Source organism: Plectropomus leopardus, chromosome 10, assembly GCF_026936395.1.
Source record: "Plectropomus leopardus strain MGB_pleo_1.0 chromosome 10, ASM2693639v1, whole genome shotgun sequence".
NCBI lineage: Eukaryota > Metazoa > Chordata > Actinopteri > Perciformes > Serranidae > Plectropomus > Plectropomus leopardus.
Genome location: NC_142185.1, coordinates 32,905,719 through 32,920,215, shown reverse-complemented (window position 1 = coordinate 32,920,215; position 14,497 = coordinate 32,905,719). Strand labels below are relative to the sequence as shown.

At 39.7% G+C, this 14,497-nt stretch overlaps 1 protein-coding gene across 1 annotated transcript in view; it reads left to right on the top strand.

Moving 5' to 3' along the window:
* Window positions 1-14,497, top strand: part of pdia5 (protein disulfide isomerase family A, member 5) — an 81,843-nt gene that overhangs the window by 54,915 nt on the left and 12,431 nt on the right. Inside the window, exons 12-15 of the mRNA XM_042494233.2 lie at window positions 3,507-3,577; window positions 4,309-4,472; window positions 5,620-5,750; window positions 11,042-11,112. Coding sequence (XP_042350167.2) covers window positions 3,507-3,577; window positions 4,309-4,472; window positions 5,620-5,750; window positions 11,042-11,112 — 437 coding nt within the window. The remainder of the gene's footprint in view (window positions 1-3,506; window positions 3,578-4,308; window positions 4,473-5,619; window positions 5,751-11,041; window positions 11,113-14,497) is intronic.

The window sequence follows — 14,497 nt, the reverse complement described above, 5'->3', positions numbered from 1 at the left end:
AAAAAAAAAAAAAATTCTAATAATATGTAGTTAAAATCATATAGTAATGAAAAGAACCGATAAGGAGGATTGATGGTCATTTCAGAGAATGTATGGTCTCCTAATAATTTGTCTCAGATAAATAGAAACGTATCGGTAAAAATGAGCGTAAACCCTGAGGTGACCTTACAAAAACACAACATCTAACATTTGCTGTAAAGCAGAGCGAGCTCACCTGCCCTTTTCCTTTTTCAGCGTGTATCGGTTTTTATTACAGCTTCAGCGGTGCACGGGGCAGTTTGTTTGTTCACTTGACTCTGAGCTCTTCTTCCCCGCGGTCTGAGTCAGCAATTTTTCAGCGTGTTTCTGTAAGCCCCCCTCCGCCTACACACACACACACACACACACACACACACACACACACACACACACACACACACACACACACACTCTGACCATGCCCCTCATGCATCACTTGCACTGAATGCAGAGCTGATGCAGAGCACAGGACGGACGGACATTTGGTTTTCTCTCTTACTCATCAGTTTGAAGGGTCAGACAAAGTCCTTTTAGTCACTCCGTTTCTCCGGTTAGCTTCAGCACAATCTGATGATCACACACCACAGTGACTCAGTTGAAAGAGACGCCACTTTTTTTTTTTCCCCCAGGAGGCATATCACACTTGATTTATAGCCTGTGCCAGCTCTGCATTGTATATTGAAGAAAGGAATTCCTGAACTGTTTTGACAAGGGCAATTTAGCGGGTTTGGAAATGCACCAAGAAATGTACCAAGTTTGTTTCATGCGTCTGTGCACAACAACGCCACGAGCACATAGCACACACGCAGCTCATCCCTGATCAAACAGCATATTCATTACATCTTAAGACGAAACATCTTGTTCATTGTGCGGGACAAATATTGTGTTAAGTCGTTTTAGATCCAAAAATAAAAATGTTTGCCAGTTTCGCTCGCTGCTCATGCAATATTAAACACACCGCACCAAACAGGAAGTCTGTTCACGATGCTCGGAGCTCAAACAGATTTGTTAAAAAAGAACAGTTGCAAACACGTGTGCACACAGACACGCCATCTCCTGATAATAAAGTTATACAAAGTAAAAACACAAGTCGTACTGTCCTGCTTCTTAATTAAAGGACAGAGAGGTACAGTATTTAGCCGATGGTGAAGTTATGTGATGCAATGGAATTAGTTTTCTTCTCGATCCTCTAGAGCTGGGAGATAATTCACATTATCATTAACTGACTCTCAGTGGAATCAGATTTTAACTTTTTTGTGGAGAAAATGTTATAAAAGTTTCTTTATAAATGCATATGGAGATATTGATGCTGTGTGCATGATTATGAAACACACTTTAAGTTAATTAATTTATTAGATTTATTTATGTGATAGCTAATAATAATTGTTTTAAGTGTCTAAAACTGTGTAGTTGCTGTCCCCGTCCACAGCAGTACATTTCCGAACATCAGTGCCAACTGACATCATACAAAGTACCTCATACAACCCCACTTCAAAAGATCCAAACTTTCCCTTCAATGACAATATGATAAAATACTGAAAAAATATTCTAATGTTAACCCTTTGAAACCTGGATTGACTTCAGTTTTGTTGCATTCAGATGTCTTTCACAAGCATTTAACCCTTAAAACCAGAGCAATTTATTTAGTTTGGGGTTGTTTTTTGTTTTTTTTGTTTTTTTTGAGAAAAAAAGGCAATGAGCAACTTAACAAGAAATGCCTCACGAAGTGTAAGAAATGAGTAAAAGCTGACCCAAAAAAAAGGGCGAAAATAGTTAGAAAATTAAAAAATAAAAACCTGGGGGAAATAATCTATAAAATGGTTTAGAAGTATTATAATGACATATTTAAAATAATGATTTTTAAAAATTATTTTTCATACTTTAATTCAGGTCATTTCCTTATATGTTTTTTTTTTTTTACTTTTTTTTAATGATAAATTTCAGGTTTTGGCCCTGAGAATTTTACCTTTTTACTACTTTACTTTTCACTAACATATACTTATTTTTTGACAATAGTTCGGGATCATTTCTTGTAGAGTTACTCATTTGCTTTTCTGTTCTTGAAAGGAATCAGACCAATTTGCTCAGATATTAAAGGGTTAATTGCACAACATGTCTGTGGTCGATACACTCTGCAGAAGATTGTGTATCAGATGTGTTATGAGATATTCTTTTGTTTTTTTAAGCATATTGTATTTACAGCCTGAGTTTGAAAGCTTCTCTTTTAATTGTTTGGATCGCCATCTGTAACCAAACACAATATGACAGAAATTTCACTTCACCGTCCGCTTTTTTCTGTCCAAGTTGCAATGGTTTGGTTTATTCTTAGCTGCGCCAACGTTGGTTTTCTCCTCAGTTTTTTAGACCTCACGTCAGATATTGCACTTTGATTTCTTGCTTTCTTTGTTCTCTCTTTGTAGCCCCTTTTGTTCTGTTATTCTTCTTACACTATGTTCATATTTCAACCATATCTCCTGGCTCTACCCACACCTCCACTCGTTTGTTCCCCCTGTGTCTCTCTCTCCGTCTTTGTCTTCTCCTTGCTCTCTCTCTCTCTGTTTCACTCCTGTACCCATCACGAGCTTTGCCTCGCTCAGTTTGCCTCCTACACTCTTCCTCAGACACAAACACACACCCATGCCTGAGAGTGAAATATGCTGGAAGTAATCAGACATGACTTAGCTCTCCTGGTTAACATGAGAGACTCTTGTCATCTCATTTACAGTTTCACCCTCAGCATGCCAGCAGGAAACCCTCTGACAAACCAGGGTGAAACAGCAAAACACCAGAGAATTACAGCTGTTAACACAATGATTCAACCAGACAGCTCAAGGACGTAATTTTGTACAAAGATTGCACCAGTCAAGCTCTTCGTGTTGGCGTTATTGAAGTAATTTTAACAGGAATAACAGTTAATTCTTGTTTATATGTTTTGCAAGATGATTCTTATAATCTGTCTGTTTCACTTTGACTAATATGACTGTTGTGGATAGCATGGTGATGTAATCGGCAGATATTATCACAGACTCATTGATTTTGATTCATATGTTTCAGTACATTCATTTTTTATAGCTTGCATTTTCATGTATTTATAATCTTCATTTTTCTTATGAGAAGTTTGAAATGTGATTCTCCACTGGCACTTTTTTTGATAAACAACCTCTATTTTGGTATTTTTCCATTGTCAATCAATGTATTTTTATTGTGAATTACCGTACCCTATAGGGGGCCAGATTCATAAGTTGAGTATCACTGCCTCAAAGGTTTGATAGTGAACTCAGTTTTAAAACACCCTTCCACAGTATTTCTTTGTCCTAACATTTTAATAACCAGTTCTGAGGCATTATTAGGAAAATGTTTATTTAGTGTTGAGTTTTTAATAAGAGCTGCAAAAAAAAAGACAGAATTTGTTATCAGTTTTTCTTTTAGTCTAAAGTATCAGAAATCTGTCATCGGTGGGGCTCTAACCTCTGATTTGAATCCTTCAGGGTGTGGACACTGCAAGAAGATGAAGCCAGAGTATGATGAAGCTGCTGAAATACTCAACAGGGGCGCAGACGTAAGTTTCATAACCTCTGCTTGTGTTTACGTGTGGCGTGCATGTCCACAAGCCCGTGCGCTTTATTCACTTTTCATATCTCACACTCTGATGAACATACAGAACCACACAGGCGAAGTGGCGCCTCATTAACAGATCATAATAATCTCTCCTCTTGGCCCGGAGGCTTTTGGCCAACGCAGCAGACATGCTGGTCGGTCTGTCCCGCAGCCCGTCTCTCGATGTGTTTCTGATTAGTCGGGTGTGTTCCTCGCCTCTCCTCTCCGCCATTCTGTCCTCTGTGGTAATCTAACACTCCCCAGCCAGGGGCAGGGCCTATAAAACTCCAGCCTGGTGACTGTAGCAATTATCTCATCCGTGAGCGTCCCCCCGGCCCGATGCTTGGACCTTCTCCTTGTGGCTCTCTGCCCAGCACCAGAGGTCAATGGGAAAAGCCTGAACATTATCTTATATGGATGGACTGGAGCCTCTTTCACCCTGAGCCCTTAAGAACCAGCATATCATTTATTTTTCTCCTCCTTGCCTCTCCGCTAGTGTTACAAATGCAGCACTTTTACAGTGTGTACACAAACAGAGCGTGCTCATTTGCAAAGGTTGAGCTTGGATTGTTTCCAAAGCCATCGGTGTTAATTGGTGTCATGTAACAGGTTATTCTGAGGGACTTCGTTAGTTTAATTGGGACAGAACGGCGTAGTTATTTTACCCCACGTGACACTGTTGTTTCTCCACAGAGTCCGGGCGCGTTGGCAGCAGTGGATGCCACCGTGCACAAAGCCGTGGGGGATCGCTTCAAGATCTCCGGCTTCCCGACAGTTAAGTATTTCGAGAAAGGCGAGGAGAAGTACACACTGCCGCACCTCCGAAGCAAAGACAAGATCATCGAGTTCATGCACAAGTGAGTCACACTCTTAACAGGAAGCTTGATCACTTTTTTAATTCTGTCCAAGCAATGCCTGTGCAGAGTTAACACATTACGACAGAAACTCATGTACGTTACAGTTCTGTAGCTCTGAGCTTAAATGTTTCAGCTGCGTCCTCCCAGTTTAGATTTATGTTTGGAAGGGGTCACTATGAAACATAATGGACCTTCGATGACATAAGTCCAGCTGTGGCAATTCGAGACTCCGTGAAGGCAAAGTCTGTGACCAAGAGGTCAGCAGACATTATTTTATAGAGGGGTGACATAAAGTCTCATTAGTGTTCACACTGTCCCACTTTTTTTTTTAGAAACAGGAAGGTAAAAACTAGGGCTGTGACGGTATGGAATTATTTTCTTGCCATAGTAAAAAAGCAGCACATCACCACCAATGAACTCCCCACCCTCATCCTGCTCCGTGCTGCCGCCCTCAAAATTATGGACGTTACAGAACCCCTCGCCAACATCTGGTGCCCTACACAGTTATGCTCATGTATTGTTGCAGCTTCATTGTAGGATATTGTAATGTTTATTTTAACTCATTTGACACACAGATCCGAGTCCACTTACCATAATAGCTTGATATGCACGTTCCAAATTCAAATTCAAATCAGCTTTAATGGCATGAATGTTTATGTTACATTGTTGCCAAAGCAAAATAACAGATTATTAAATGAAGAAATACATTTCAGACACCTAATCTATACATACCGTCTTAGTCAGGTAGTGACATTTAGTGTAGAGCTTGTTTCTCTTGGTTTATGACAAAATTCAACGTATTTCGCCACCAAAACTGCACACTGACTTTCCTCCCCACATATATAAGGCAGTTTCTAAAGATTTGGAAAATGGATAAACCCAGGATATATGTTGTTTATTTTTTCAGAGAAATTTTCTCTTAAATCTTTGTATTTGTCACAGTATAGTAGGAGGTGAGATTCAGTCTCAACTTGTCTTTGATGACAGAGTGAACACAGCCTGGCGTCCCCTGGCAGTCTGTTCTGCCTGAACCTGCATGCTCCGTATCTCTATTTACACCACTTATACCACTGACAATAATGTAAAGCGGTGTTTTCCCTGCTTTTTGTATACATAGTAAATGCTTTTCTCCCCTTCATGTCTGCAGTCCCCAGGCTCCTCCTCCACCAGAGCAGTCTTGGGAGGACAAGCCTTCCAGCGTCAGCCATCTTGGATCTGAGGATTTCCGAGAGGCGCTGAAGAAGAAGAAACACGCTCTGGTGATGTTCTACGCTCCCTGTAAGAGCTCACAGTAACTCATATCAAATCTATTTAACACCTGTTTATTAAACAGTTTGGGAGTCACTCCCGACAGTTTTTATATGTTTGGCTGTTTTGATGAAAATATGAAGTGTGTGTAAAGTTGTTGCAACTTCGCAGCCCTTTCTCTGTTGGACTCAGTGTGATCATATCCTGGATTTAAATCAGCGTGCTTATGTAACTCTGAGCTGCCTGTCAAGCTTCTCGCAGCACAGCATATAAACCCCACCTAAGCCACGGAGAGACGGAGGAATGATTCACATCACTGAGAATAGATTTGTGCAAGTAAAAATCAAAACAAAAAAAGAGAACAAATCACTGTTCCACCTCATATTTCAGCATTCCCTGAAAACCTGAAATTTCATAATGCAGGCGTTTCAGAGACTTCGTAAACTAATTCTGACATTGAATTAATCTGATCTCTGTCAGGGCACAACTGGCCAACTGAAGGTCAGTTTAAGCCACCGCTTCAGATGCGTAAAACGACTAAAACTGTTTACACACAAAAGCAGAAATGTGCATGCACGTTCTTTTCATCAAATTTATAAAGCTGTGCGTGCGCCTAATTCTGTTTTATAAATCTCAATCACAGTGGCACGAGCACAAGCCTTATTTCCATACCCACAGTTTGTCATGAATGGATGCACGAAACACCTTTAAACATTGGTTTGCATATCGACACCTGTGCCCTTTTACCACTTATTAGACCTGTTAGTGAGAATTTAGTTTAAGCCTTTGAAACCTGAATCGACATCAGTTTTCTTGTGCTGCGTTCAGATGACTTTAACAAGCTGTTTAACCTTGTGAAACCCGAGGAACATTGGTTTGATTTCATTAGAAAAGGAAAAGAGAAGGAAAAGGCAGTGAGCAATATGGCAATAAATGTACCACAAAATGCAAAAAATTAGTACAAGGCTACAAGAAAAAGACCTGCAAATTATTATTATTATTGTTGTTGTTGATATTTAAATGGGGAATAAAAACAGGAAAAATGTCCAGAAAACTACACTCATAATTACTATAATTGATAATTATACTCTCTTTTTTTGTTTTTTTAATTTTCAGCACTTTTTTGGAGAGGTAATATCAACAGTGCAAGAGAAAGTCGTCATATAGCACGGCTGTGGATAATTGTAGTGTCTGAACCAATTATTCATCACGTCTGCAAAACATCATCGTGGTAAAATCTCAATCATTCAGATTATTAAACATCAGAAGTATGATCAATGATTCGTTCATAGCGCTAGTGTTGAATACTAACTTACAAAGTGCTTTACAGGATAAAATTCAACGATCATTAACACGGAGATTAATGTAAGCAAAAATAATGAAATTAATCTCTCGTGAATAATTTAAGATTAACTTCATAAATGGGCCTTTGATTGACATTTTACAAAATGTAGTGCAGTCTACAAAAATAATCACACAATCAGTGAAACTGGCAAACAGCCTAAAAACAATGTTATTGTTCTCTCAACTCAACATTTAATCACGTCCTTATCGTCTCACCTGCAGCGATCTCAGCTAAAACTGTGTGTACGCCTGCCCTGAAGAATATGTGAGGTGCCGATGTCTCACTGCAGATTCCTCCTCTGTAAACACCAGTTTATGTTTGGGAGAAGGCATAAATGATTATTTTTGTACACCTTGTTTATGCGTGTGGCCCCCGCTCTCATCTTTGGCTCCAACTACATCAGCAGTTTTTGTTTTAAGTGAGACTTCCACAAAGAGAAAGGTGAGAGTCTTTGTCGTTGAGCTCATCTTTAAAAATGTAAAGCCCCAGTGTTATGACACTTTTCATCTGAGTTCTTCAACAAAACGCAGACGCAGAGGGAATACAGAGCGGCCAACTCGCTTAATAATCAATACACACGTAGACGCGCACATGCACCTCTGCCCTTTGTGTCTGATGAGGGCTTCAAAGCCAGACGGGGCACGGCGGTCAGGCTGCTGTCTCCGATCGGCCCTTTGGTGCTCCCCTCTACAAAGAGACACTCCAGATGCACATCAGGCAGCAACAACCTGCCTCCCTGTCACCCCGCCCACCCCATCTGCATCCTGCTCACTGGTGTCGCATCAGTGAGGGAGTTTGGGTGTAATAGAGCATTTGATGAGATGCAGATGCTCAGTAAGACACTGAGGCTGGAGATGCTTCAGACAGAACAATCTGTTTTTAACAAAGTTTTTTGACTTTTAGCCTCAATTCTGCATAACTGAAACTGAACGAAATCTAAAAGCCGCCCCATCTTCTGGCTCTCTCCTGAACTCACATGGTGCTCAGTTGATTACAGTGATAAATTAAAGGCATATTTCATTCCTCAAATGATAATTTTTATATAAATTACCCACCTTGTGTTATGTTGTATTCATGAAGATTTTTTTTTCTCACGTGCGATTAACAAACAATGCAAAAATGGAAAAAATTCTCGATTAATTGAGGTGGGGGTCCATGTTTAACAACCGCAAAATTATATCAAAGCATCTCTTTACAAACTGTCATAAAACTTGGGCAGTATAAACAAAGTCTCATTTACTCAGTGCTTCCCAAACACATCCATCTTCACAAAACAAAAATTCTGTTTACCGCTAAACTGAACTGAAACTTATCTTTCTACCCTCTTTATATTGGTGAAACACTAATTTCAACAGCAATATATGGTCACTTCTGGCTCCAAAAAAACAGGATAGTGTTGGCTGAAATGCTGAAGTCAAGGTTTCAGTGCACACACCAGTGGCTGACGTCACGGTAGCTGCATCCATTACATAGACAGTCTGTGATTAGAAGTGATGCTTAGTTCCAAACAAAACATTTTGATGCTCTTTAATTTGATTTAAATTGCTTGCCTTCCTCTGTAATTTGCATGTTTTATCAATGAGTAATGGTGATGGTGCTTTCTCTCCACCTCAGCGTCTGTCAACAATTATGAGAAAGATGTGTGAAAATGTTTGTGCAGGTAGATGAGAGAAATGAGTGAGACACGGCTCATTATAACCAGCAGATCCACTTTGTTTTAGCTCCTATAAAGCTTGGAAGACAGAAGATATGTGAGATTTGATATCTGAAATATTCCTGCACTCAGTGACAGCATGACGCCACTTTTAGACAAAGTCTGAGCCGTTATGGTGACCCACCTGGTCCGACTGTTCTCTTCATGTGAGGAAAAACCATGGTGTTTGGCATACTGCTGTGTTTTTTGATATATCATTTGCAGAATTGCGACAGAACCTTTAAAGGTTTAAAGGCCATTTAATGTTGCAGCTAAAAGGGTACTTCAGTAGGAAATGGATTTCTGAGCTGCGCTGAATGCCGGCTTAGAGAGGCAGCTCTGAAAAGGAAGGCAAATGGACGGTTGCAGAGTTGATGTATAATTGAGTTGAAAGCAGAGTTGTCCGTGCGTACGTGAGTGCTTGTGGGCACGTAAACAACAGTAAAAATACCTCATTAGGAGAACGGCGGCCACCATCAGTCAGTGCACCTGTAACCTTTGAAATCCATTTAGACTGGGATCAACGAGGGGTAACGTTGTTTTGTACATTTTGATTAAACTAAAATGAGCACCTTTAAATTGTCTGTTATGCTATTTGGTTGATCTCCCACATAGAAGCTTTAGTGTGAGAGCATAAAGAAACAGTTTTCTCAATTTAATGTGGATGAACCTAACGACATAAAGGGATACTTTTGTATGAAAACAGTAGGCAGTGATCCATTATAGATTTGCCCAAAACTTAGGCGATATTTTCTAAATGTTGATAAAACACAATTGCAATGACTGTGTTTCCACTAAGTGATGTTCTGCGACTTCTCCTCTCTCAATAACATTCAAAGAAGCATAGCGATGGATGTTCAAAACATTAGCAGGTTTATTTCTATTGCAGCCACCGCACTGGACGTAATTATTTCCAATCAAGGAGATGTCGGCGTGTTATGGAGCAATAGTTGAAAGGCGAGCCCCTTATACGTGGGATTTCTGGGAGGTGATAGTCCACGATTTCACAGAGGAATTGTCGATTCAAAACTTCTTGATGACCCATTCAGTTTTTGAAGTTATATGAGTTATGTGATGCAGTAACAGCTCTTGTGGCTCCTGCTGCATCATGAGGGAGCCAGTTCTTACTTACAAGAGCATCGCCATAGCAACATGTGACCTGGAAAAGTGGAAAAGGTGTTGCAGTTTTGCAAGATATGGCTTTTTTGAATGGCTTGAAATACCTCCACATGGGAGCATAAAAACTTTTTTGTGATAAAAGGGAGATTTTTCGAATTGACGTCTTTCCATTCAGCAGATTTTATATTGGCAATTTAAATTTGAGGGTTAATGGATGAAATGTAGACTCCTCTTTTTTTCCCGATCACCACATCTGGATGATGTCATTTAATCTGCATTAGCATGTTGGATGTGTTTCCGTTCACTGACCCTCCAACTATGGAACAAAGTCAACACGTTGTCTTGTCTTGCAAATCTGTTGCTGTTCTAGCTGACCAGGGACCTGCAGACGAGTCTTTCAGCTCCGATTTTTCATTTTCACTCGCCAAGGTCTGGCGGTTTTGAAACTTTTTATTTCATGCCACATTTCCAAAGCTGAAAAAAGCATATGCTGCCACACAACACTCACTTTTATCAATCGTTGACAATAACTGGCAAAACAACAAAGTATATAAAATAAAAAATAAAAAAAACCTTTGACAGAAATTCAAAGGGAAAGATGTCATCACTGTGTTGGGAAAAAAAAAAACGTCTTTCCCTCCTTAACAAGATGTAGCTAGAATCAGAAATCCTTTTTTCCTCACAGATTTATAGTTGAAACACAACCTGGTCGGCTCTCGTATGATTGCATCATCTTTCTACTGGAAGTGAACCTGCTGCCTGTAAACGTGATCTGTTGTTGTGGTTCCTGGTGGTGTATTTGTGTACGTATTGACTTTGTGTATATGGATGGCTGCTGGAGCAGAGAGAGCCTGAGAGGTTGTGTTTATGACAGCAATAAAGAGATTTACAGTCTCCCATAATGTCCACGTGAACCATCTCTAATGTGGCGTAAACCTCTAAATAACTGCAGGAGAGTGAATGGGCCTCGTGCTTCATAAGCAGGTTTGAGATTGACTAATTGATGAATGGAAGTGATTTCCTTTATACCTGTGAATGAGTGCATGTTTATGTGACATTACTATCTGTATTAGGTGCAGTTTGGGGCCTGAAGCTACGTGTTGTGGTGTGAGTGTGCTGCAACGAGCTGTAATAACGTCCCATCTGTGTGTTCTCCTCTTTCAGGGTGTCCGCACTGTAAAAACGCTGTTCCACACTTCACCACGGCAGCAGAGCTCTTCAAAGAGGACCGCAAGGTTAGTGTTGCTTTTTATAAACATTCAATTATGTTCACACATTTTCACCGATCAGTAGTGACATCGCCCAAAAGCTCAAGCTGACACTTAAAGTAACAATAATATGGTGTGTGTGTGTGTGTGTGTGTGTGTGTGTGTGTGTGTGTGTGTGTGTGTGTATATATATATTTTTTTTTTATCATGACAATTTTGACGAGAGAGGATCAATGTTGAATTCACTTGTGTTTCCAATAAAATGTCAGAGCTGGGATGTGTGTGTGTGTGTGTGTGTGTGTGTGTGTGTGTGTGTGTGTGTGTGTGAATACAAAGACAGAAATAAGAAGGAAACAGAAAATCTGACCAAAAAAAAACTTCTTCCAATAATTCTGGACTGTCTTCTTCAGTTGTTGGTTTTTAGCTTGCAGGCCAACCTACACGTAACACTTGTCCAAAAGTTCACAAAACAAAAGACAGATATTCAAACCAACCTGAGACCCGGACATGCAAAAACAAAACATTAAGATGAAAGGGCAGTAAAAAACACGAACACAGTGCATAAGATTGAGTGATAACACGGGATAGAAGCACTGAACTTCTGAACTAACGTAATTCATTTCCCCAGTGATCCTTGCAGGCCCCAAATCATGACAACAACACAGACTGCTGCGCCTCTGCTACATTACACACTGAAACCTAACAACCCTCTGAGGCTTTTACAGCTCACATAAATACCACACAGTCTCTGGCTTCAGTTTGATATCTAGTGTTGGCAAAAAATGTCTCATATCATCAAAACTTTGTTGTCATATTTAGCTTTTTTACAATATTACATGAGTGTCACTGTCAGTCTGAAGGCCCCACTTAACTACATTCAAACTGTCAAACTGTACATGGAATAAAAGGAATGAAAAGTCAAATATTCTTATTGAGAAGTCAAATGTGATTTGACTGACATGATCCTGAGGCGGGTTCAGCCTTATTAAAAAGTAACCATGACAACAACCATTGTTTTACCCAAACTCTTAGAAACCAGGGTACACTATAGCTCGCCTGGTGGTATGGGCGCCCCATGATCAAAGACAATGTCCTTGCAGGTTATCATAATTATTACCTATTTTACTAAATTTCATTTTATTAATATGAATTTTTTTATGTGAATGCAACGGAGAAAACATTTTTTTTTAAAAAACTGTAGGTAAGATTGTGAAAATGATTTTATGAGTGTGCTGTGTGGTGCAGAATAGATGTGCAGTGTAAATAGTTCTCTCTTTGCAAAAAATGAAACAAAATGCTGGACTTTGTTAAAAAAAAACGCTTTTCTTTTCAACAAGTTGAGGTGGAGCTTTGCAGCTGCACTTGTTGCTGGCGTTCCTCTTCCTTTGGCATTGAAAAGCTCAAACATCATGACACTTTTGTAATCAATTTTTGCCTCATTTGTACTCGGCTCATATGACTTTGCTGACGCGTCACTGGGTATCAGATTAGAGTTTTATGAAATAAGCACAAACGCCTGCACAGTGACTGCAGCCACATATTGCAAACTCAAAATGAAACCCAAAACTCCTTCCACCTTGTTTTTAATATTTGTCTTCCAGTGTCAGTTAGGAATTTGAGCACTTAGTTATACAGCCTCATCAAATCTTCGGCGCACTCGGGGCTCCGGGGTTAGTGCAGGTTCATGTAGTCACAACAGGACACACTCGTCCTCCATCATCTCTACTCCCTTTCACTCCTTTCCCCTCCGGGCTCGTGTCCTGACGCCCTCCCACTCCTGCTCTTCCCTGTTAATACCCTCTGACTGCAGGGCGCAGTGTTTCCAAACCTCCTTAATTGTGTGACTCAATCACACTCACACACACACACACACACACACACACTTAGGCGCGTGTCTGGCAATACTGTGAGTTATGATTTATCATCTCAAAGAGACACTCACCATCTAAAAAACAGCATCATATTTTTGCCTTTTGATTTTTTAGTGTTTCATGGAGATGCTTAATGTTAAACGCACATTGTTCCAAAAGTACTCAGGCAATGTTGCTCTCTCATTTGTTAGGAATTTTTTAAAATCATTGTCAGATGGTGTGAAACAGTGACGTGTCCTCAGCAATTTAGTCATCCATTTTTCTGAGGCAATCTTTTGTAACAGTTCTCGATAACATTAAACCTCAGCAGATGATTCGGGAAAAAAAATGTTTTTGCACGACTCTCTGAGTATTGCCTTACAGCTGCAACTGTCAGGAACTTTTACATGCTTTTGCTGATTTCTTCATTCTTACAGTAAACACTGAAATACATCATTACATCATCAGTATTAACCTCTTCCATTCTGTGCCGATGCCTGAGTCCTTGGCTCACATTACTGTCTTTCAGAGACTGAAGTGGGCTGAGTGTTAAAGCTATTTAACATACTGGCATCTTGTAAAACTAGAGGCCTAGGCAGTAATACTCAACCTAAGGTCCACGGGCCAAATCTGGCCCCTAGTGGGGCTGCCAGGTGGCTCCCTAACCATTTTTTAACTCACAATAAAAGGTAAGTGATTCACAATTGGAATAGTTTTTTTTTTTTACTTTTAGTGTCCATAAAATGCCAGAGTGCATAAAACAGCATCAAAATAGAGCTTGTTTTTAAAATAAAAAAGTGCCAGTGGAGGATCCCCAAATGTCGAGGCTGAGCCCATAATGTCCTAAAATCCAAGAAACTCGCCAAAATCTTAAGAACATCCTAAAGTCCTAAACATGTCATAAAGTCATAAAAACATGCCAAAATCCGAGAGATGTCCTAAAATTGTAGAAACGTCCTAAAGTCTCAGAAGTGTCCTAAAATCCTAGAAACATGTATGGGACTGCTTTGACTGGCCCCTGGTCTTATTTCATTTTACAAAATAGGCTCCCGAGCAAAGCAATTTTATTACTCCTGAACAAACGAATCTACTCGGTACCAGCAGTGTCATGCTTGCTTGTTGCTTTTGGTATTAAAAAATGCTCCAAAGTCAGGCTAAATTTTGGTGAGGGGAAATCTAGCAGAGCCAATGCAGTTTTGTACAATGCAGTACAATGTGTAATTTTAATCTATTGTCTTTGAATATTTCTGCATACTGAAAAACACAATTTATTTCACATCACGATATAACATTATCCAATATTTAAGACAATATATAGTCTCATATCTCGACACGATATATTGCCCATCCATACTCTGAAATATAAAAAATATGTTGTTTTTGACTCAGTTTCGATATATCCTTAATGGAGCAACGATTCTTAAAGTGGCCACCAAGAAACACAATCCATTGAGACCCTGACCGCCTGATGGAAAAAGAATATTGACTTTGTATTTTGAGAAAAAAGTTCGGACTATCAGAACAGTCAGAAATGTTTTTTTGACATCCAGTATCTCGCTGCC